The 25,428-nt window shown below is 38.7% G+C and overlaps 1 protein-coding gene across 1 annotated transcript in view; it reads left to right on the forward strand.

Annotated features, from left to right (window-relative positions):
* The window catches only part of LOC138168729 (creatine kinase B-type-like), a 135,079-nt gene extending 124,057 nt beyond the window's left edge, over nt 1–11,022 (forward strand). The window contains 2 exon segments of the mRNA XM_069097598.1: nt 9,799–10,838; nt 10,841–11,022. Of these exon segments, the coding sequence (XP_068953699.1) occupies nt 9,799–10,838; nt 10,841–11,022 (1,222 nt within the window).
* Nucleotides 11,023–25,428: the final 14,406 nt, after the last annotated feature.

Below are 25,428 nucleotides of genomic sequence, written 5' to 3' on the forward strand. Positions count from 1 at the left end.
GATAGATAGATAGATAGATAGATAGATAGATAGATAGATAGATAGATGATAGATAGATAGATAGATAGATAGATAGATAGATAGATAGATAGATAGATAGATAGATAGATGATAGATAGATAATTTTCTTTGATGAAGTAAATATAGGAATCACTAAGAGACAAAAATCTTTGGTCAAATACAATTTTCAATGCTAATACTATACTGTTAAAGTTAGAGGACTTTGCTTTACTTTCTGTTAACAATTGTAGTATTTGGGTGGGAAGAGAAAGCACTTTTAATGGTGTTTCCTACATTGTTTTCTGGAAGTGTCTTATGCATTAAAACAAATGTAAAAGATCAGCAAGAAACAGAGAATGGACAACTAAAGGTTAAAATAATCATCATGATTTCCTCAGGACAGAAATAAACTGATTACATTATTAAGATCATAACTCAATATTAGTGAAATAAAAATATGACTCTAACCACGATATCAAGACTATGTTCTACTTAAGGTATAGAGAACTTGATCCATGCCTTCCATATTTCACTTGTTTCCTCTTTTTTTAAAATTTTTTTTGGAGGGCAATTGGGGTTAAGTGATTTGCCCAAAGTCACATGGCTAGTAAGTGTGTCAAGTGTCTGAGGTCATATTTGAACTCAGATCCTCCTGACTCCAGGGCTAGTGCTCTATTCACTGCATTACTTGTTTCCTCTTTAAAATTACATTGTGCTTTTGCTTCTCCCTTCCTTTGCTGAAAAATATGGTGCTTTGATATGTGTGGATAAAATCCTGTCCTAGGAAAAAAGAGAATTGGGGTCTTCCAGAACATAACTTGCTGCCTGGTCTTAAACTAGTCACTTAACCAATTTGAGAATCATTTATGGCATTCTTTTTTTTTTAGGCAATTGGGGTTAAATAACTTGCTCAAGGTTACATGGCCAGGTGTTTCTGGGTGTGGTGCTGAGTATCGGAGCCCAGATTTGATCCCCAGGTCATCCCGACTCTGGGGCTGGTGCTCTTACTTGCTGAGTCACCTGGCCACCCCTAAGCAAGTGGGGTTAAGTAACTTGCTCAAGGTTACACGGCCAGTTATTTCTGGGTGTGATGCTAAGTGTCTGAGCCCAGATTCGATCCCCAGGTCATCCCGACACTGGAGCCGGTGCTCTTACTCGCTGTGCTACCTGGCCACCTCCATTTATGACATTCTTAAATAAGGAATAACCTGTTCTCCATTACCCTCACCAAGAGTCTCATTAATAACAGTATGTTTAGGATTGCCCTTGTCCTCTAGAAACTTATATTCTAAAAGAAAATTAAGATAAATACTGATTATTGGGATATGTGGGAAATTTTAAAATTACCTCACCTTAAATCTTTTTGACATCTACTAATGTCCTCCATCAATGCCTCATTGGAGCCTGAAGCTGACTCTAGGTTCTCAATTTTTTCAGTTTGTAGCAATTATCAAGGATTTGAGTATAAGTCCAAGATCTCAGAGTGTCAATCACTTGGCCTAGTAAATGGCATGCTCTATAGCTCTGCTTGATTTCAAATCTATAGAACAAGATGCCCCTCCCAGGATAACTGATTGCTCCAAATCTCATCACCGTGCTACTAACTCAGCTTGGGATATTTAACTCCTTCCTATCACACTCAGCCTCCTCTCTCCTCTGATCTGAGACCTGGGAGGTGGAGAACCAAACTCCTCCCAAAGCTTTCCTTTTTTCTTTTTGGGATCTTTTTCAAGAAGTGATTGGTGAATTCTTTCAATTTCTATTTTGCCCTCTGGTTCTAGAATATGGGGCAATTTTTCTTGATAATTTCTTGAAAGATGGTGTTTAGGCTCTCTTTTTGATCATGGCTTTCAGGTAGTCCAATAATTTTTAAATTATCTCTCCTGGGTCTATTTTCCAGGTCAGTGGTTTTTCCAATGAGATATTTCACATTGCCTTCTATTTTTTCATTTGTTTGGATCTGTTTTATAGTATCTTGATTTCTCATAAAGTCATTAGCTTCCATTTGCTCCAATCTAATTTTGAAGGAGTTATTCTCTTCAGTGAGTATTTGAAATTCCTTTTCCATCTGGAAAATTTGGCTTTTTAAGGTATTCTTCTCCTCACTGGCCTTTTGGGTCTCTTTTGCCATTTGAGTTAGTCTATTTTTTAAGTGTTATTTTCTTCAGTGTATTTTTGGGTCTCCTTTAGCAAAATGTTGACTTGCTTTTCATGATTTTCTTGCATCATTCTCATTTCTCTTCCCAATTTTTCCTCCACTTCTCTTAACTGATTTTCAAAATCCTTCTTGAACTCCTCCATGACCTGTAACCAATTCATATTTTTCTTGGAGGCTTTTGATGCAGGAGTTCTGACTTCACTGTATTCCTCCTGCTCCCTACCTTGATCCTTTTTGTCCCAAAAAAAGGATTCTATGATCTGTTTGTGCTTCCATTGCTTACCAGCCAATTACTTGACTTTTGAGCTCTTTGCCACAGTAGAACACTGCTTCCAGAATGGAAAGAGCTATGTCCCAAATTGCTGGGGTTTTCACAGCTGCTGGAGCTATTAGGAGGGTACCCTCTGTACAGCCCCCACAAGCTCTGGCTCACTGGTCACACACCCCAGGAGCACCACTCAAGACTGCAATCCAGATCCAAGTGGGTTAAAGCAAGAGCCATTACCCTCTGAATGGTCATTTGGTCCCCCTACAATCTGCAGTCCAGGAGCTCTGGAAGCAGACATAAGGCTGTGGCTGCATGGCCTTTCCACTGTTTCTCACTCCAAGGGCAGGGGCTGGATTATGCTCTTCAGTGCCCCATTCCCACAGAGTTCCACACTGACCTTTTACTTTGTCTTTGGCATTTATGGATTTAGAAGTCTGGAGACCACTACAGCTACTGATGATTCACTCTCCTGAAGTCTGCTCAGGCAGCTGCTGGTCAGGGCCACCGTGGGGCTGGAACCACATGGCTCATGATGGACAGTGCTCGGTTCCCAGCTCAGTGCAATAAACCCTTCCTGTCCACCTGCTGGCTTCCTTCAGTGGGAGATTTGTTTTTCTCTGTCACTTTGTGGGTTCTGTAGCTCTCAAGTTGGTTTAGAGTCATCTTTTACATGTATTGGAAGTGATTGGACCAGGAGCCCATGGCAACTGTGTGCTTCTACTCTGCCATCTTGGCCCCACCCCCAAAGCTTTCCTTTATAGAAAGCAGCATTTGGGTTTTCCAGCTCACTCCACTTTCTATCTGCAGCTCTGCTTATCTCTCCCCAACACTTTCCAGCTTCCTTTTATGTGTTGTCTTCTATCATTAGATTATTATATACTATCATTAGATAGTAAACTCTCTGAGGGTAAGGACTGTTTTTTTTTTCTTATTTGTATCTTTAGCCCTAGCACAGTGCCTGGCACACAAAAAGTGCTTAATGCATGTTTACTGAATTGAATTGAGGTCCACCTCAGGAGATGGGGAGGGGGGAGGCATTGAGCCACTGAAATAGATGAAACAAACTACTAATATATGGAGGAAATTGTGATTTTGTGATCTACATTCATGAAAGAAGCACCTACATGGATTGGTCTTTGAAGTACTAAAGCAGGCTGCAAAAAGACTTCCTAGAAAAGGCAGATTTTCTGGGAGACTTTATTTCTATTATATTAATAAGCATATATGTAATATATATACACATACATACATATATACATCATAGTATATGTAAGTATATGTGTACACACACACACATATTCACTGGGGTCAATCATTTCACAGGCAGATAGAGTTAATTTTTTTAGGCAGTTGAATAATGGTTACAGAGCCATCCTCAGTGTCAGTAGGACTGGAGTTCTAATCCTACCCCTGATGTCACTTAACTTCTTAGTATCCTGGGCATCTCTCTAATTTATAGTTCATTTATAAGCTGCAGAGCAGGGAGGCTGATCTGAATTGGTAGAAGTTTCTTCACTAGCAGTACTATATCTATGAAGTGAGAGGTCTAATGTATTTCAAGTTGACTTTTAGGATCTATCTTTCCATACATAAAGACATAATGCTTTAATATGGATATGTATGTGTGTATACATGTGAGTATACACATATGCATGTATATGTATTTGTTTAGGTATATACATATGCATAAATAAAATACTGCCCTGGGATAAAATAGGATTGGGGTTTCTAAGGCTTAGAACACCCTTATTTCACCTGTATAATGAGGGTGTTGAAAACCAGAATGTGATTTGCTACATGGTCATAAGTAAATCACTTAACCCATATGAATTTTATTTATTCCGTTCCCAAATAAGGAATAATACTATCTGTTCTTCATTCCCTAGAGTAGTTAATGTTTCAAAATATTCTAAACTCTTAAAAAAAAGTTACATTAGGTAAATTAGTGATTGACCCCTGAAAAACAAATGATTTTTTTCACAATCCATACATAGAGAAAAAGAAAATCTGACTTCTTCTTTTGCAGGTATGGCATTCCATTCTCCCTTAAAGTTTTCCATAGAGATTGAGAAGTCTCTGTGTCTGAGCCATTAGGCAGTCTAGCATAGATTAGAAAACCAAAAGATAAGATGAGGCACTCCAGTTGGGCAAATGGTGTAGAAAAGAATGTTCCAACATTAGCTAAGACATACCAACTGGGATATTGAGAGGCTACATGTTACTTTAGGATAATGTTAATTTGTTACTGCATTACATCATTCCTGCTTTTGTTCAATATTATCTAAGTATACTGAACATTGAATGATACCTCACATTATCAGGTAGGCTTGGTCCTAAATGTGTAAATGATTTTGTAGGAAAGGAAACAAATTAGGAAGCACTGTCAGAATATTTAAAATCACCTTTTGAACTATACCATTTAGTTAGAGACTTTTCTCTCAAACTAAGAAAATGAAACAGAGAAGTATATAAAAATAACACCTAAATGTCACATGTCCCCCTATTTAAGATTTAAATATACGTTTCAAAAGCATTTATTAAATGGCTATCATATTCCAGGCACTGTGGTAAGTTCTGTGGTTACAAAGATAAAAGTAAAACCAGTTCCTGACAGCAGTGCTGGTAAATTTATAACGATTGGCACTCACTCCCAAAAAAAAGTATGCCCAAGGGCAGCTAGGTAGTGCAGTGAATAGAGCACAGGCCCTAGAGTCAGGAGGATCTGAGTTCAAATCCGGCCTCAGACACTTAACACTTACTAGCCTTGTGACCTTGGATAAGTCTCTTAACCCCAATTGCCCTGCCCAGCCCCCTCCAAAAAAAAGTGCCCATGAAATACTTTTAAGTTCAATCAAATTATTACCATTTTCCATTTTGTTCTATAAATCAGACAATAAGACAATAAATTAAGCCATGATTTGTACTGTTTGTCAATTTCCAGGTTGTAAATGATCAAACTGAAAAATTAACAGTGGGTTTGCCAACTTTTGTATGAACTGCCTCCAACACAATACCAACCCTACCCTCAGGAAGTTTACAGTCTATGTGGGGCAGTGGGGAAGGGGGGTTATTAATTAGTCAGCAGCTATTTATTAAACACTTGTTTAGTTAGGCACTGTGCTAAGCCTGAGGATACAATGAACTTTTCCTTTCCTCAAGAGGGTCACAATTTAATGGGGGTTGGGGAGCTGGACAGGATGGACAATGTGTGCACAGTTAAGTAAAGACAAGTCATATAAAATTATATAAAAATAAATACAATATCATTGATGAGGGGTAGTTTTAAAAAATATTTTATTTTCTTCCCAATTACATGTAAAGACAATTTTTAACTTTTTAAAAAAAAGTTTAGTCCAAATTTCCTCCTTCTCTCTCTTCACCCCTTCCTCAGGCAATAAGCAATTTTATATAGGTTCTACATGTGCAATCATGCAAAACACGTTTCCATATTAGTCATTTTGTAAAAGATTATACAGACCAAAAGGGAAAAAAAATCCCCCCCCACAAAAAAATAAAGTGAAAAATAGCATGCTTCAATCTGCATTCATACTCATCAATTCTTTCTCTAGGTATGGATAGCATTTTTCATCATAAGTCCTTGGGATTTATCTTGGATCATTGAATTGCTAAGTCATTCACCATTGATCACCATATAACATTGCTGTTAATGTGTACATTGTTCTCCTGGTTCTGCTCACTTCACTTTGTATCAGTTCTTGTAAGTCTTTCCACATTTTTCTGAAATCAGCCTGCTTGCCATTCCTTATAGAACAATAGTATTCCATTACAATCATATACCACAACTTGTTCAGCCATTTTCCTATTCAGGGGCATTCTGAGGAATAGATTTTTAAGATCTTTCCATCAGAATACATAGTGAGATTTTTTTTTCTTTGATGGGCATATAAGATCCTAATGAAACCCAATAAAATTTGAAATAGGATCATAAATTTTAGAAATCTGTTTAGATTGACAGTTAATAACTAAAATATGTAGACTGCACAGAAATGGGGATCATTTTGTATTTAATCTGTTTTATGGGTCATCATGGCCAGAGAATTCATTACCTAGCTAAGTATAGAGAATCTCATCTCCAGCTATTTGGCCACTAGATGATGAATTCTCCTTGGAAAGAAGATAAAATTTGTCCCTAGGTTCATATCAGAAACATCTCCAGCTTGGGTAAAATCTGTTTAAACCAAGATCTACTGGCAGATCCTTCAAGAAGACAGATCACCTTCACATCATGATAAGAGTAGCATGTAGGCATATCTTCACAAAATCCACACTACTGCACACAAATAGGTGCAATCAATAGACCCAACTGTGGAAAACACTCTTCTTTCCTTTTCCCACGAAAATTTTAGAGGATTTTTAACTGACCTCCTAGTGACGGTAGCCCCAGCCAAATCTCAGCCTCTAACATCATTGCCAAATAAGGTCTCTTAGAGGTCTTCAAGGTGGCTTAATTGACATTGTGGCCCCATGGAAATCCAAAATCCAGGAGGAGAGAGACAACAACAATAACAACCAAAACAAAACAAAAAAAGAAATTCCCACGGTGAGCTGTGCACCCAAGATCCCTAAGTTTTCCACAGCATCTTAATGAAAGTCAAAGGTCACTGCTAAGTACCGTTGTGAAACAGTGAGAAGCAAGATCCTGTTTCCATTTTCATGCACCTCATGTTTATGTTTTTTGTTCTGCAGGGAAAAGGCTGAGACAATTCCACTTATGAGGAGGCCAGAAAAATACACTGGATATAGTAGCTAGACAGGAAAAAAAAATGTGTGCTCCATGGGACTAAGGTGAATCTCAGTTCAAAAAAATCAGGATTATTAAAAAAAAATTCATGATCACTGAATCGTCTTGCCTAGGCTCTGGTCTAAAATTAAAGTGTATTATGAAAATAAAGGCTATTGTTTTTCATCTGACCCTTACCCTTTCCACCCACACACCTTCAGAGATGACTACTCTTTAGGTTTAAATTTAGCCAATTATGTAATAATTTTGAGCATACTCCAACATCCCTTTCAAACAATTTGTCATGTCTGACCCTCCTATCATACTGATAATTTGTACACTCTATTTCTTGTTTTGCTTATCTCTGAGACTGGAGATAAGACTATCAGTAACTAAAATATACCTATTTAACTGGCTACCTATTTCAGTGGAAAATTGTTTTTCTCTTCACATCAATACTCCTCCCTTAGGATAAAAACAGAAATGGGTGCTAGCCAACACCCCCTTCCCTCCCTTCAGTCCAACCCACAATTTGGCCCCTATCCTTTCCTCTCCCTCTGAACCATCTCTGACCTTTGAAACCAAACTCCAAACCACCTTTTATGAAGGTTCTGACCTTATCTTTTTTAGATAACTCCAGCTTCTGGTTTCTAGGCAGGACCAAACTGGAAATCCTGAAACAACATGAGTACATTTGTCCTAGGGGGAAATCCAGTAAGAATCGGAAATGCCACAAATGTTGGTATTTGATTCTGGCTTTGGAAAATGCCTGGCCAACCCTAGTTGAATTTAAGAAGAATCATAGGATAACAGATAGAAAGTTGAAAGGAACATTGGACATCTAGTTCAACCTTCTAATTTTACAATGAGGAAACTGAAGCCTGGAGAAATTAAGGGACTTTTTGTCCAACATCACACAATGAGTATCAGCTGGGATTTGAACCTAGATCCCCTTACCATAAATCTGGTACTTTTTCCCACTATACTAATGCTCAGACTACCCTTGTAGTTAGATCAAGAACTATATACTAACACTAATTTTTCCCTGAAGATAGGGATCTTTCTGTCTTTCTGATTTACCCCTGCAGATAAAATGAAGCATAGGTCCTGATATATAAATACATATATATAAATATATTGTATATACATATATAGATTATTATATATACCTATAAATATATATAGTTGTCTATGAAGCCTGTACTCACAGCTTGAAACAGAAGGGATCTCTAAGAATTCAGATGCAAAACCTCTTTCCAGGTAATCAGAGAAATAACTGGCAAATAAACTTTGAGTTGCTATTGTAATGGGAGCTGCACTGTGAAAAAGAAGAGGTCCATGTATATACCCTATGAAATTAATTCAGATCAAAAGACCTTTGTTAAAATTTCAGCTCTGGTATTCCTGGCTGTGTAGTCACTTAAATTATTGTGCCTCGGTTTACTCATCTGTAAAATGATGATGCTGAATCAGAGGATGTCTAGGGTACCTTCTGGCTCTAAGTCCTATCATTTGTGCTTTAACCACTAAAGCTTTGTTTTATTGCTGAGGTTGGGTGGGTAGGAGAGAGAGAGAGAGAGAGAGAGAGAGAGACATATTTTTCAGATGAACAGTTGGCTAGGCACATTTCCTCCAATTTGAAGTTGATTGTTTGAACCCAATCATACAACTTTACATTTATCTCTATTCAATTTCAGCATATTGTTCTCTAGCTTGATAGGATTTTATTCAATTCTGGTTCTAAGTTCCTATGTATTAGTCTCCAAACTCTTGTGTCATCTACAAATATCATCTCTTCAGATATCTCTTTCACTATGTCTACCTGGATTTCTCCATTCATCAATTATTTTTTTTTTGCCATTGTAATAATACAACTTATCTAAGAGGTAGGAAGAAGGTTCAGTGGATAGAGTGCCAGACTGAAAGGCAGGAGGACCAGAGTTCAAATTGGACAACCCATACACACACACTTAGCTATGTGACCCTGAGGAAATCACTTAACTTGTCTGTCTCAGTTTCCTCAACTGTAAAATGGAGGTATTAATAATGGCACCTCTGGAGGCAGGGGGGGGGGAGGCTAGGTGGCAGTGAATAGAGCCCAGCCCTGGAGTCAGGAGGACCTGAGTTCAAATCCAGCCTCAGACACTTAACACAAAAACTAGCTATGTGACCTTGGGCAAGTCACTTAACTGCTCTCTCTCAGGGTTATTGTAACATACACTCTACAATCTAGACACATTAGCTTCCATGCTGTTCCTTCTGCACAGTTTCATCTCCCACCTTGATTCCTTTTCATTCTGTCCGTCATGCCTAGAATACTCTAACTCTCCCCTTTGCCTCTTGTGACCTCCAGCTCCATTCAAGTCCAATCTCAAGTTCCATCTCCTTCAAGAGACCTTTCTGATTTCCCTCAGTTTCTAGTGCCTTCCATCACCAAAATTACTTCCTAGATATTCCTTAAAAAGTAAGCCAATAGGGGTCGCTAGGTGGCATAGTGAACAGAGCATCGGCCCTGGAGTTTGACCTCAGACACTTAACACTTACTAGCTGTGTGACTTTGGGCAAGTCACTTAACTCCAATTGCCCTCCAAAAAGCAGAAAAAAAAACAAATTTTTTAATTAAAAAAAAAGTAAGCCAGAGTCGGTGACTGAGCTCGGGCTTCGTAGCCTGGGATCGCAGAGCAGCAACAGCAGTAGCAGCAGCATCCCCCAACCTTGTCGCCTTCTGCGACCCTCAGAGCACCCTCACCACAACATGCTGAGGTCCCGCTTCCCCACCGAGGAGGAATATCTCGACCTCTTCTCGCACATGGAGAAGGTGCTGACTCCTGAGCTCTATGAAAAACTTGGAGATAAGGCCACACCAAGCGGCTTCACCCTGTACGATGTCATCCAGGCCAGTGTAGACAATCCAGGGCACCCATTCATCATGACTGTGGGCTGTGTGGCTGGAGATGAAGAGAGCTATGACATGCTCAAGGCACTGTTTGATCCTATTATTGAGGGCCGACATGGAGGCTACAAGCCTTCAGATGAGCATAGGACTGATCTTAACCCTGACTATCTGCAGGGTGGTGATGACCTGGATCCTAATGATGTGCTGAGTTCGTATGTTCGAACTGGCCGGAGCATCCGAGGATTCTGCCTGCTCCCACATTGTAGCCGAGGTGAGAGCCGGGCCATAGAGAAGCTGCCTGTGGAAGCTCCGGCCAGCCTAGAAGGTGACCTGAATGGCAAGTACTATGCTTTGAAGAACATGACTGAGCAGGAACAGCAGCAGCTGATCCATGCCCGCTTCCTCTTCGACAAGCCTGTCTCCCCGCTCCTCTTGGCGTCTGGCATGGCCCGAGACTGGCCCGATGGCAGGGGCATTTGGCACAATGACAACAAGACCTTTCTGGTGTGGATCAATGAGGAAGATCACCTGAGGGTCATCTCCATGCAGAAGGGAGGTAACATGAAGGAGGTGTTCACACGATTCTGCACCAGGCTCACCCTTTTTAAGACCAAGAACTATGAGTTCATGTGGAATCCTCACCTGGGCTACATCCTGACATGCCCCTCCAACCTGGGCACAGGCCTCTGTGCAGGTGTCCACATCAAGCTCCCTCATCTGGGAAAGCATGAGACGTTTGGTGAGGTGCTTAAGAAATCGAGGCTGCAGAAGAGGGGGATGGGGGTGTGGACACAGCATCTGTGGGTGGTGTCTTTGACATCTCCAATGCTGACCGACTGGGCTTCTCGGAGGTTGAACTGGTGCAGATGGTGGTGGATGGTGTGAAGTTGCTCATTGAGAGGGAGAAGCATTTGGAACAGGGCCAGTCTATCGATGACCTTATGCCAGCTCAGAAATGAGCAGTGGGCCCTGAATTCTGCACTTCCTAATTTTTTGGACGAATGAATAACCACTATCCTTCCCACCTTTGGCACTCTGGATGGGCTCCTGATGCAGCCTACATGCTGTAGAGAAGACTTCCTTCCGTCCTTGGTGTTAGAGTTTTATTTTTGATGGCTGAGATGTTGCTGAATGCTGAAATAATAAACTATTGTTTTGGCCTGAAAAAAAATGTAAGCCAATTTTTCTAGATTACAGAGTGTATGGGAGGAGGCATGGGATGCAAAGTGTAATCAGAGATCCATCCGACCGACCCCCTTGTATCTTACTGATCTGTGAACATATTGCATAACCCCTTAGAAACTCTATAGAAAGCTTGAAGGCAGGGACTGGTTTTTTGTTTTTGTTTTTTATTTAAATCCCAGACTCCTAATAAACTACCTGGAACATAGTAATACTTACTAAGTTCTCCCTTGATTTCCCTTGATTGTTTGATTAATTGAAAAGAATTTCCTTGGTGATCAGGTTGCTTCGTTTTAAGTTGTCTGAGATTCAGGCAAAAAAAAAAAACACCCTACTTATACCACACATACACACACACACACACACACACAAACACACAAACAGAATTTATCCCCCTTTGTAAAGGGATGAGCCAATTCCTAACCTTTGTCCCTAACATTTGTTTTCTTTAAAAATGTACCTGACTTAAAAAATTTGAAATGAGATTCTTCTACAAGGATGAAGGTGATGAGTAAGGTCGTCATTTGAGAGCAATAAATCAAGTATAGCAGAAATGTATGAGATTAAACACACAATAGAACTAAAGCCTTCTTTGAGGTTTAAAAACAAGTGGGATCTCATTCTAATATATGCATGGTTTCCAATCTAGTGACTATCTCATGATTTCAGAAAGTTAAGCCAAGGTAATATGGGGTCTTTTAATAAAAAATAAAGCCTAAAGTTCTCTTTCTCTTTGAGGTCTTTGCCTTTTGGTCACTGAAAACAAGAAAAAGCAGTTTGGGAGCATACTCCACTGTTGACTAGAAGAAATTAATGAGGAAGATCCAAGGACATATTTTGTGGCACTAAAAAGGAAAAAGAAAGGACAAGAAAGGGAGGAGATCAGCTGAATGGTGTCCCCATGATTGGTTGCCTGTAATTTCTACACCAAGAGCAAATATATAACTGAGTAGAGAAGGTCAAAACCAGGCTGGGTGATCTGTCTAGACCAAAAAACTTGGAAGTGGGGTCTGAGAACTTTGTGGCTTTGTTTTGCATGCTGAAGAATATAAACAAAGTTATTTTTATCACCTTCTAGACAACTTCCCTTTCCAAACAACATTTATCAGTCAAGTTGGGCATCTAGAGTCTGCTGAGAAAATCAGTAGAAGCAACCTTCCACATGTAGGTTTGAGTTACTCCCAGGCCAGGATCTTTTGGCCCAGCAGTGAGTGAATTAGAGTGCCTAGAGACCCACGCTGAGGCTGGGAAGTTAGATTTGATCAATGCAGTACCGTTGGCAAGACTGTCCAGTTTTCAAACCTGTAATTATACTGAGGGCTTGGCTTGCTGCTTTCACTGTCTCAGGAGGTAAAGAATCAAATAGAACAAAGGATAGAAGAAAACCCACAAATCACTTGAAGTTTCATGTTTTGAACTCTCCCTTCCCACCCCCACTCTCTCTCTTTCTTTTTTTTTTTTTTGTTCTTTTGGAAGGACAGAAGACACAGTTAACAGCAAAGTAATCAAAGTAATCGTTGATGTTGGCTTCCTTGAAAACTAACAGACATTTAAAAACAGTTGTTGGATTTGACCACCCTAACCCCAGAGTGCTATGAAAAACATTCCTCCAGCAAAATGGTAATATTAGCTTAGTGAGAAGCAGGTTGTTGTTTGTTGTTATTTTTCCTGGGCATTTCTAAATTGAAGAAAAAAAGCAAAACCTTTAAGCAGATTTAGCATTAGTTAGTAGCCACCAAAACCAAAGTTTCATTAAAACTCATCCATCACTACATTAGTCAGCTGCCTTGAAGTCAGTTTGTTTTTATGGTGCACAGATGGACACATAACCATTGTGCTAAGTATGTGGACTTTATTGTAGATGTAAATGGAAAGAGTAAACTTTGAGATAGGGGACAAATCCCTGAGGATGACAAATGAGCCAATTCTACCTTAAGCAAATTAGAGGAGTTTGGAATGAAATCAGTTAGATTTGTTCTCTTCTCACCAGCTAAGAGAGGCCTTTACAGTGTAGACACCTTTTATACATTGTCTTAGCATATATCTCCCTCACTAGTTGCCTGTCATGGATAATGGAGTGAGTTAGCCTACCACTCAAACTCTCTCCTCTCATTTCATTCTGAAAATGACATGGCTTTTTAAAAATTGCACCTTAATGATGGGGTGAAAAAAGGTACGTACCAGGTCCCTGCTTCCTTCTAGGAGCATATTTCCTACCCCCTACCTCCCTTAGCCCATTAAAAAGTCACCAGATCTTTTTTTAAAAAATGTATTGGATTTGAGGTCCTGGGGGAAGCCACCAGATTTAAACTGTGAAAATAGGACTTGACTCTACTGGGGCATTTTAATCCCAAACATTCCTATTGTGCTTGATTAATTGCTCTCTAAGGGTAGGCTTAACTTTAGAAAATGCAGACTTCATAAACTCCTTCCACAAGAGTGGAAAGTTACCTATTTCACTAACATCTGTAATGATCTCTCTTAGTATTATGTTTAAATTGGTTGGGATCAGAATGTGTGTATTTGTACACGTGTGCCTTTTTTTTCCCTCCAGAGTAAAGGAAGCTCCTAAATGTACTTTCAGATGGCACAGGTTATGGGAAACAAGGTACTCTTCTGTTTGTTATTAAAGTTGTCCTCTAAACTGTACATATTAAACATCTGGCCAATTAATTGCCTTCCTTTCTCTGCAAAGACAGTTCAGCTCTACCAAGTCTTTGAAAACTCCTATACCCCTTAACTTGGGACTTTCAGCAAGGCAACTTGAACTTCAAAGAGCAGGAAAGAAGAAGCCTTCCTACTTTCCTCTTTCCTGGAAATGACTGAAAAGACTTAGGCTGTTTATTTTTTTTTCCCTTGATTCTTTGGGCTTTCCATTTGCTTTTCTCTTTGAAAAAAAAAATGGTTAGAGCGAATTTGGGGGAAATGAAATCTCATTATATATCATCCTGCCACTTTCTGAAACAAAGAAATCCCAGTACATTTTTATTGTTGCTTTCAGAGAATCGCAGAATGTTAGAACTGGAACACTGTTTTCTCATTAGACCACAAACTTAAGAAATTTAATAGCTCAAACATTTTGAGGACCCTCTAGACTTCAAAATTACTGAGGATACCCCTAAGAGCTTTTGTTTATATAGGTTAGATCTATCACTATTTACCATATTTGAAATTTAAACATCTTGGTATTGTTATGAAAATAGTTTTGACCTCATGGACTCCCCAAAAGGTTCTTGAGGACCCCCAGGTGTCCAGAACAACATTTTGAGAGCCAGGAGTCTGCAAACACTGCCTCCCTCACCCTGCCTGCCGATTCATTCATTCCATGAATACTGGTTTCCACTAATATTATTCTATTAGAATCTTTTCTTAAAGCCCTTCTATAAACTTGTAATTAATGAATACAATGGCCTTTTCTACTTCTTCAACCTATAACTTTCCTGTATTACCTGATATTGCTACCACACCTTCCTTCTTGAAAACTGTACTTGCCTGGTTTCCATAACACAACTCTTAGTTTTCTTCCTACCTTTGTAACAACTGTTTCTCTGTCTCTTTGCTGGTGCCTCTTCTGCCTCCCAATCCCTAAATATAGGAGATCTTTACTCCACTTCAACAAACATAACTCTTCAATGCTCAGTTTTTGTCATTTTCCTCCCTTTACACACCCTTGTTGATCTTATCCACTGCTGTAACTTCAATAAGTACACAGATCTTTACATAGAACACTACCAGATCTGTATTCCTAGGCCCAAACTGCTGTTTATTAATCATTTCCATTGAAATGTGCTGCTTCTACCTCAGCTTCAACCTGTCCAAAACTAAACTCACCCTATTCTTCTCCTTCCCCTGAACTTTGCTATTTCTGTTAAGGACAGCAACACCCAAGCCACGACACCTTGGTGTTCTAGCCAAACTAACCTCACTATTTCCCAGCTACTCCCCTGTACTTTTCCATATCTCTGTCTTTGCTCCCTAACATCTTGCCTCACTCTCCATTGCCCAGTTTTCAAAGTCCACACAAAATGCTACTTCCTCCATAAAGTCTTCCTTGATAACCCCAACCAGGTAGTAATAATTCACATTTAGGGAAGGGAACATGAATTTTTTAAGCATCTACTAAGGACTAGATATTATTCTAGGCACTTTTGATCCTCACAACAACTCCTTAGGGTAGGTGTTGTAATCATTCCCACTTTACAATTTAGAAAGCAGACAGATCAACAATTTGCCCATTCATACAATTACAAAGTGCCTGATGCTGAATTTGAACTCCGATCATCCTAACTTCAGGCCTGGCACACTGCTCGCTAAGCCATATAGCTGCCTCTAAGTTACTCTCAAAGCACTCTAAGTTATATAAGTATTTAATACTGTCAAAGCACTCTCATCACAACAACCCTAGGAAGTGGGCCCCTTTTTAAAGATAGGGAAACTTAGGTACAGTGAAGTTAGATGACTTGGAGAGAAGCCTACAGTCTAACTGTTGGAGCTGTGATAGAAACCTAGGCTTTCCCTGATTCCAGATCCTGGTCTTTCCCATTATGACACAATTGCCAGAGATACCTTCCCTGATTCTAAGCTCCCCCTTTCTTCAGTTTTTCTTTTAAAACCTTCATCCTTGGGGCGGCCAGGTAGCACAGCGAGTAAGAGCACTGGCCCCAGAGTTGGAATGACCTGGGATTGAATCCAGGCTCAGACACTTAGCACCCACCCAGAAACACTTTAAAAAAAAAAAAACCTTCGTCCTCTGACTTATTTAGTAGTTACAGTTTTTGCCTATCTTCTCCCCCTTAGTCTGCTGTGGTAATGGTAGATTAGCACAATCTAGTGTGTGGCATTGCATCACACTCATCTTTTCATGCTCTGCTGAACCTGGGTCACAGAATAATTGATTTAGAGCTGGGAGAGATCTTAGAGTCTATCCAGCCCAGCCTCCTCATTTTGCAAATGAGGAAACTGAGGTAAAAAGAGGCTGAGTGACTTGCTCAGGGTCATGCAGCTAACAAGCATCTGAGGTGGAATTTGAACCCAGGTCTCCCTAATTCTGAGTCTCAGGGACCTATCCACTTCATAAGACAAACCTTGCTTCTTGGAGGCACTTGTTGAATGAATTTATTAATCAATGGAAAATGACCACTGATGCAAAAAGAAAGAATCTCTTCTTTTTGAACAAGCTAATCTTCTTCAACCCCCACCCCTCCCCAACCCCACACCTACACACATACAGTGTGTGTGTGTGTGTGTGTGTGTGTGTATACACCCATCCCTAACTTGGGCTTCTTGTGTCCTGTGCCCACAGTGGAAGGAATCCAACTTTTTGAACTGAAATAATGCTAAGCCCTATAATTCTGAAAAGGACAATATCTTGTTCTCACCATTTCCTAGGTCTCTGCAGGAAAAAAGGAGTATGAGTTACGATCTATGGCTCTGAGTGAAATAATTCACTGCAGAAAGCATTATAGACCCCACAGACACCATGGGGGGAAAAGGCACTTCAGTTAACACTCCTAAATGTCCCTTAACCATGTTCTCCTACTTACTTTGCAATGATTGCATGTTTTCCCTTTGGGCCTACTAAAGTATTTAATTGCAATTACACTCATTTACATAGCAGATGAGGCTAATTGCTGGTATTAGTTACCAAATGTATGCTTGTATTGTGAGGGTAAAAAAAAATGCCCTACAGAAAAGAAAATGACTGTGCCTCTAATTAAGGAGTTATGGAGTCAGAATGAGCTTGTTCAAAGATGTAAATATACAAACAAGGGCTTTCAGATCTCTATAATGTTCTTTAATACTTTACCTTACTCCCTAAATTCCACACAACATTTAAAAAGACCTAAGAACAAATATAGTACTGTATTCTTAACTGCCAGCCCAATTGTTCTCTTACCTCTAGATTGAAACAAATATAGTTGTCTTCCTAATCTGTGATGAATGGTGCTTTATGAGTACCCAGGTATTCATTTACGTGGCTGTTCCATCTCTTATTCTGGGACCATTTCTTCCTGGAGCAGGCACTGGCATCATCAAATTCACATAATGTATAGGCAATATCCTGCCATTTGTTATATGTAATGAATACACAAGCACAATGAGTAAAGTACCAACATGGAGAGCTGTTTGGCCTGTTCTTATCCCAAAGATTGCCTATTAGAGATGTGTGAGGTGCCCTACTATCTCCTCACTCATCAATCATTTTGCTTGCTCAGTGAGAAGATAATGAGCAGCTTGGACTGGGCCCTAAAGAAGCTTAAACTCTAATTTGGGAAATAAGACATGGAAACATAAAATAATCAGCAACAACCCAAAACAATATATTGTTAAGAGCAAAAAATTTTATTTATTTTTTTGTGCATTTTTTTGGAGGGGGGAAGGCAAGGCAATTGGCATTGACTTGCCCAAGGTCACATGGCTAGTAAGTGTTAAGTGTCTGAGGCCAAATTTGAACTCAAGTCCTCCTGACTTCAGTGCAGGTACTCTATTCACTGCACTACCTAGCCACCCCTATGAGCTAAATTTTTTTATTTAGACCTGGTCTAAATAAAAACTGACCTTGACTAGTGGTCAAACTCAAATAGAAAGGAGGATGCCATAAATCATCTGTAAGGATCCCTTCAGGAGCATAGAAAACCAATTAACATTATCTATGCTTTATCATATTTTAATTTATTTTGTTAAATACTTCCCAATCACATTTTCACTTGGTTCCAGTCCTACTTAGGAGTTTTGTGGGATGCCCTGGGCAGAGTGAATGATACCTCTGTTACAGACTATAAGTGTTATAGAAATTGAAAGTCACATTAATATGTGCTGGAATCAACAGGAAAGTTCTCATGAAAAAGATGGTCTACAAATGAAGTTCTCAATAAGTGTTCAATTCTGAATGAATAAATGAACTAATGAAATCTCTTCACAATCTGGCTCCCACTTCCAGTCTCACTGGTCTAATTGTTGCCCCTAAACAATATTTCATCTCCATACCTCCATGCCTTTATGTAAATGGTTCTCTATATCTAAAATATATTCTCTTCTCATCTCAAATATATACTCTTCTCATCTCCTCATAGAATCCCTAAATTCCTTCAAAGCACACTTACGATCTACCTTCTAAATGAAACATTTTCTGACTAATAATAAAAACATTTATGTAGTGCTTACTGTATACCAGTTCTTTGTTAAGGACTTTTTTTATCTCATTTAATCCTCAGCACAACACAGAGACATAGGTGCTGCTATTATCATCATTTTACAAATGAGGAAACCAAGGTAAATAGAGGGTAAGCTTGCTCAGGAGACATAGAGCTAATTAATGTCTGAGGCAGGATTTGAACTCAGATCTTCCTAATTCTAGGTCCAAAACTCTATCCATTGGCCTACCTAGCTGCCCCACCATCTCTTCCCCTCACACTCACACACACACACACACACACATACACACACACACACACACACACTTTAGCTATTAGCACTCTCTCACACTTGATATTACATAGTTTCACTTCCTATGCATTTTTTATTTCCTTCTTTTGCATATAGTTAGAATGCAAATCCCTTAAGCATAGATATTGTTTCATTCTTTATATACCTGGCACAATGCCTGGCACATAGTAAATTCTTACTAAATGCTTACTGATTGATGCCCTACTGAGTTCATCCCTCTGCCACCTACCCACCCCACCCCGAATTACAATATATAAACTCCTTAAGGGAAGAGACTGCTTTTTTGGTCTTGTTTGTATATCCAGGATTTAGCACAATATTTTACACATGGTAAAGGATTAATAAATCTTTGCTGAGCTGGGCATGGCACACATACCTGTAAACCCTGTTACTGGGGAGACTACAGCTAGCAGAACTCCTGAGTTCAGGAGTTTAGAGCTGCAAAGAGCAAAGCAGATTGGGTATCTGCATTAAGTTCAGCATTAATATGGTAAACCCCTGAGAAGAGGGACCACCAAGTTGTCTAAAGAGGAGTGAACCGGGGCGGCCAGGTAGCACAACGAGTAAGAGCACCGGCTCCAGTGTTGAGAAGACCTGGAGATTGAATCCCGGGCTCAGACACTTAGCACCTACCCAGAAACACCTGGCCGTGTAACCTTGAGCAAGTTACTTAACCCCAATTGCTTAGGGACGGCCAGGTGGCTCAGCGAGTAAGAGCACCGGCTCCAGTGTCGAGGATGACCTGGATCAAATCCAGGCTCAGATACTCAGCACCACACCCAGAAATAACTGGCCGTGTAACCTTGAGCAAGTTACTTAACCCCGATTGCTTAAAAAAAAAAAAAAAAAAGAGGAGTGAACCTGCTCAGGAAAGAAAACAAATTCCCAGGAGCTGCCCCCTGCATTTCTGAAGTGAGCAAAATAAGGACATGTGGTCTTGTAAAAGAAAATGAATAAATAAAAATAAATAAATGTTTCTTAAACTGAATTGCATGGATGGATGGATGGATGGATGGATGGATGGATGGAGAAATGTATGAACTAGGATGTTCACAATGACTGAACTTCTATGATAGACAAACTGGGGAAAAATGGATCCTTTTCACTCGGGTAGTTAAGAACTACTGTGCCAAACTCTGATTCACAAGTTACTTTTTCAATCCCTGTATTCCTGTTCTATTTCTCTCACCACCTGCCCTTAAAGTTAACTTCTCTCTTAAAAGAAAAACAAAATCTTTTCTACCCTTAAAATAACTCCGCTCTATTAATTTTCTTCTTCCTGGATGCTTTGCTATGATAATATTCCACTGTATGGTGTTCAGTTACCTATACAGGTCATTTCATGAAATGAGTTTGGCAGTCAGCCAAGCTCCTGACTCTCTCTATTCTCTTTGTTCGGGCAGGGGGAAAAAAGAGAAAGAAAGAAAAGAGAAAGAGAGAGAAGGAAAAAAAATCCTCCAAGCAACCCCAAAATGCATTCCATGGATGCCACAGCCTCACCCTCCTACGTTTGTATTCTTTTTAAATATAGACCTTTAGAAAACTAATCCCGGGTGGTATGATGATAGGGGTCATACGAGTGTCATTTTTCAAATTTGTGTGAAAAATCCATTTTGAGACATCAGCCCCTCTTGTGTTTCACCTCATTTCTGGGGCAGTCAGGCAGTGCAATTACTAAGCTCTAGTGCCAAATGTAAACAGGACATCCTTTCAGATATGAAGGTCCAGCTGGCTAGAAAACACACCCTCCTGTTCTGGCCATGTTCGGGAAACCAACCCAAGTCCTTTCACAGAGAGATGGAAACCTGCTACCTCACGTGGGATATAAACAGAAACCATTTTTTTTAAAGGAAGAAGTCTTTTCATCCCTATTGTTTGATGTATTTCTTTTGCCTATCCTTATACCACAGCAGCACCTGCAGGTTGTAAAGTAGTCAGGGGCCAGCTCTTTGCCTAGTCCTAGCAAGGTCTCCCCAGTTGTTGAGGGGAAAGTTAGAATTACAGAGTCATCAAATTTTAGATGTGGAAGGGAACGGAGAGATGAACAAGTTCAACCCCTGGATTTTACAATCAAGGAAACTGAGGCAGGAAGAGATCATGCCAAGTAGATCCACAACCCTTAATTATTGTGCTAGGTATTACAGGGAGGAAGATAGATAAGATATGGTCCATGCTCTAAATCAGTTCATAATCTAGTGAGTGAAACAAGATTTAGTGACATGAATCCAAAGTCAAATAGACAAGACAGCAAATAATTGTGTGATTCGTGTAATGCAAACTATTTTGGTGCAGTGGAATTTGTGCTGGATTTCAAGCAGAAGACCCGAATTCACTAATGACTTATATTACATTTGAAGCCCACTAAAGCCCCTAAATCTTTTTTTCAGAGGAATGGTGTTTTAGTCATACCTACCCCAGTAGATATTCTTAAAGTTTTGTTTTGTTTTGTTTTGTTTTTAACCTAAGTCTAAGACTTTTCTTTTGTGTCTATCAAATTTCATCTTTATAGATTTGGTGCAGGAGCTTTCTCTTTTGGGGTTCTTACTTGATCACCTAGATTTTTACTCTGCCAGCTTTATAGTGTTGACAAATTTGAGAAACTTGTCTCCTATCTCTGGCATTACCCAAGACATTGATAAGGATTATGTGACTCTGGGCAAGTCATTTAAATGCTCTATGCCTCACTTTCCTCATCTGTAAAATAAGAGGGTTGAACCAGGTGAATTCTAAGGTACCTTATCTATACATGCATCTATATTCTAAACTTTATTTATATCTAGAGAGAAAGGAAGGAAGGAAGGAAGGAAGGAAGGAAGGAAGGAAGGAAGGAAGTCGGGAAAGGCTTCATGGAGGAGGTGGAATTCTCATAGTCCTCCAACTTCCACACGACAAACTAGGAGAGATGACCTTAACCACTGAGGTTATGGTTTAAGAATTACTGAATATAATACTGACAATATTTCCTTTTTCTTCATCTATTCCTTTTTGGCCTTTCTTTGCTCATTATGCCCATCACCTTGCTACATTGACTCCTCATATTTTAGAAGATCACTGTTTGGATCTTTTCCCCTGAGTTAAGTATGAGAAACTGGTTTTGCCTTCTGAAAATATATTTAACTATAGAAAAAGCTCATCAAAGTAATCAGGTGAGTCAGATTTTCTCTTTTTCTTTCCTAACTTGTTGTCCCATCAGACTAGGAGCAAACTCAGTGGAATGTGCCCACAGCTTTCATAGTTTTCAGTTCAACCTAATTGTCCTCAGAGAGAAGGGAAGTATCACTGATTGATTAATGTACCAAACTCACAACATTTCCCATGAATTTTGCCAAAATAAAAATAACAATATAAATACATCAGCAGATTAGAAGTTTGGCAAATTAATTGATTCTGGCAGAACCCAAACAAGTTACAGGGATGGTAAGCTCCTTAAGGGAAAGGATTATAGCCCTAGAATTTATTGAATGACTTGCTTGTAGGGAGGCATTCAATAAAATGCCTGTTAAATTAATAAATTAATTAAATCTTGGGCACACCAAACTAATTTTCTAGTACAGATGAATCAAAGCTTAGCCCCAAAAGGTGATATAGAAAATGTGGTAGCTTTGGAGTCACAGAATACCAAGGCTCAGAACCCACATGTGGTGCTTACTATCTATGAGCCCTTGGGCAACTCACTTAACCTTCCTATGCTTGCCTCAGTTTCCTCATATGCAAAATGAGGTATTTAAATTAGCTTTAAATCTATGATCCCTCTTTTTTGTGTCTTACTTGGAGCTCATTGCTCACCTCCTATTGTCTTGGCTTATCATATAATTTTTGCTTTAAAAAAGATTTTTTAAAAATTCATTATCCTGAGTTTTCCAGGTGGCAATATTTATATGATTTAATATGGTTGTTTGCTTTTTGAAAACTATAATGTGCACATATGCTTGTATTATAACATAGTATAATGATTGAAAATAAAGTATTCACAAAGAAAATCTGATTTTACAAGTTTTTTTTTTTTTTAAAGCAATTGGGGTTAAGTAACTTGCTCAAGGTTACACAGCCAGTTATTATTTCTGGGTGTGGTGCTGAGTATCTGAGCCCGGATTTGATCCAGGTCTTCTCAACACTGGAGCCAGTGCTCTGACTCGCTGTGCTACCTGGCCTCCCCTACAAGTTTTTTTTTTTTAAATAAGCCTGAAAGTGAGAAGAAATTGGCATTAGTTGAAGCTAATTTCACAGGCATACAAGTATCTTAGCTTTCAAGAATTCAATACAGTTCAGTTCAGCAAAGAATTGTGATAGACCTTGAATTAAGGTAGAAAGTCCCTTCCATCTAGGTCAGTAGTCAGAGAGATAAGGTGCAGAAAAAAATAAAAAAGAAATCTCTAAGGATGCAGTGACTTTCTAATAATGCCCTAGACCTGGCTGTACAAGTATAAGAAATGAGGCCTTTAGCAGTTTTGGTTCTTGAGACCCTGGAGAACAATCAATTGCACTTTTCCCTAGGACAGTTTCATGGAAAACCTATCTCCTCACCACAACTGCTCACCTGTATGAGGGAAAATTATGAACTCAGAGGTGTTCCTTTAGTGATTCCTCTCCCACTGTCATGGGGTTTCCAAAGATTCCAAGAAAAAATGAATCTCGGAGGTCATCTTGTCCAGATTCTTTATTTTTGTAGCTGTGTGACCCTGGGCAAAGTACATAACCTCTCTGGGCCCCATGCAGCTCTCTAAGACTGTAGAGCAGATACAGAGCTCCATTTTGATAGAAGTTTCCTTAGTATAGTCCTCACATCAATGGAACCACAAGTGTAGTCCTCAACAAAAGTCTAAAGAATAAGAGGCAGACTCAGTATTTGAACTCAGGACCTCCAAATCTAAAACCTATGCCCTTTCCCTAAGATCGTAGATTTAGAGATGGAAGAAACTTTGAAGGTTATGAAGTCCAAGTCCTTCATTTTACAAATAAGGAAAATAAGGTCTAGAAATGTAAAGTGATTTGCTCAGTCACATATTAAGTTCCTGAGGCAATATTTGAACCTGAGTCTTTCTGTTGATAGGTCCATCATTCAATTCCTTATACCACACTGCCTTCTTCACACCCCACAGTCCAATATCTTTATGCCTACCCCAACTTTCCAGGATCTCCATGTTGGCCCTCCTAAGTGATGTCTTGTCCTCCAGACTTCCCTTCCTCTCTTCTCTACTAACAAAATTTATCTGTGCCAGGTCTTCTTCTCTCAGGACTCAGAGAAACTAATCTTTAATAATATTTTAGTAGATTCTAATGGATTAAAACATTATTCCTTTTATGCCATTCTATTCATATTCAAGTAATTCAACAGGCATTAATTGAGCATTTACTCTATGTAAGACTATATACTCGTCACTGAATACAAAGATTAAAAAATGCCAGCACTTCTCTCAAAGACCTTGTACTAGGAGGAAAATGACATGTATAATGCAAAGTAGAGTGTAATAGCATCAAAGGATTTTCTAGGTTTTATTTTTTTTTAGTTAATGTTTCTTAATGATCTATCTATTCTTTCTCACTTTTTTTTTGATGAAAACGTTTAGACACATACATTTTCCCCTAAGGACTTGTTTCCTTCAAATGTTATTATATTTTTTATTATTTTCATTTTCTATAATGAAATTATCTACTGTTTTTATGATTTATTATTTGCTTTTCTAATTTCTAAGTATTAAACTATTGAATTTACATTTTATTTTAATCATTTTTTAATATTTTTGTTTTTCTTTATTAGTTGATGTGACCAATTTTGTAAATGTGCCATGAAGAACTGAAAAATATGTCTAGATTTTTAAAATTTTCATTAAATAATTGCAAAAGATCTATCATATCTAATTTTTTTAATTCTATTCCAGTCTTGAACTTATATTTTGCCTAATTTGTTTTTATTTGATTTGTCTAGGTTTGAAAAGTTTACATTGAGGTATCTAAGTATTATATAATTCTGCTGTCTATTTCTCCTCTCTATAACTCATTTAGCCTTTCCTTTAAGTATATAAATGCTAAGGCATTCAATACTTTTCATCATAACATAGTTTCCCTTTTTACCTCTTTTAGTCATATATTTTTGCTTTTACCTTATCTGAAATTGTGATTTCTATCCTCTGCTCTTTTTGAGGTCAGTTTAAACATAACAGATTTTGCTCTAACATCTTATATAATTGTGTGAATTTTTATGTGTTAAATGTGTTTCTTATTTTTTTATTTCTAGAATTTCTATTCTAGTTTTGAATTTTTTAAAAAAAATGTTGATTTTCTGATTGGGTAGGTATAAATAAAAGATCCTGAGATGTACAGTAGGAAAAAAATAGGATTAAGGAGAAAAACATTTTCAGCTGGAAAGATCAAGGAAGCTTTCCATGAAGAAGTGCCACCTTAGCTATGTCTTAAAGAAAGAAGACTTCAGTGATCAGAGATGAAAAAGAAATGTATTCCATGCAGGGAAACCAATACAGCCAATGCACAGAGGTAGGAGATAGCAGGTGTAATTCTAGGAATAGCTGGCAATCCAGTAGTCTTTTTGAAATGTAGAATAAATGAAGGGGAGGAATATGAAAAAAAAAGATAAGAAATAATGCTAGATCTAGAATACTGAAGGCCTCAGGTGCCAGGTTAAGTAGTTTGTATTTTATTGTGAAAATACTAGGGAGCTTGGAAGGTTTTTGAGCAAGGGAGTGATTTGATCAAAATTCTGCTTTTGGAAGATTAGTTTG

This window comes from Petaurus breviceps, unplaced genomic scaffold (genome assembly GCF_028583685.1).
Source record: "Petaurus breviceps papuanus isolate PSGF00001 unplaced genomic scaffold, PetGlider_PUasm1.0 37, whole genome shotgun sequence".
Taxonomy (NCBI): domain Eukaryota; kingdom Metazoa; phylum Chordata; class Mammalia; order Diprotodontia; family Petauridae; genus Petaurus; species Petaurus breviceps.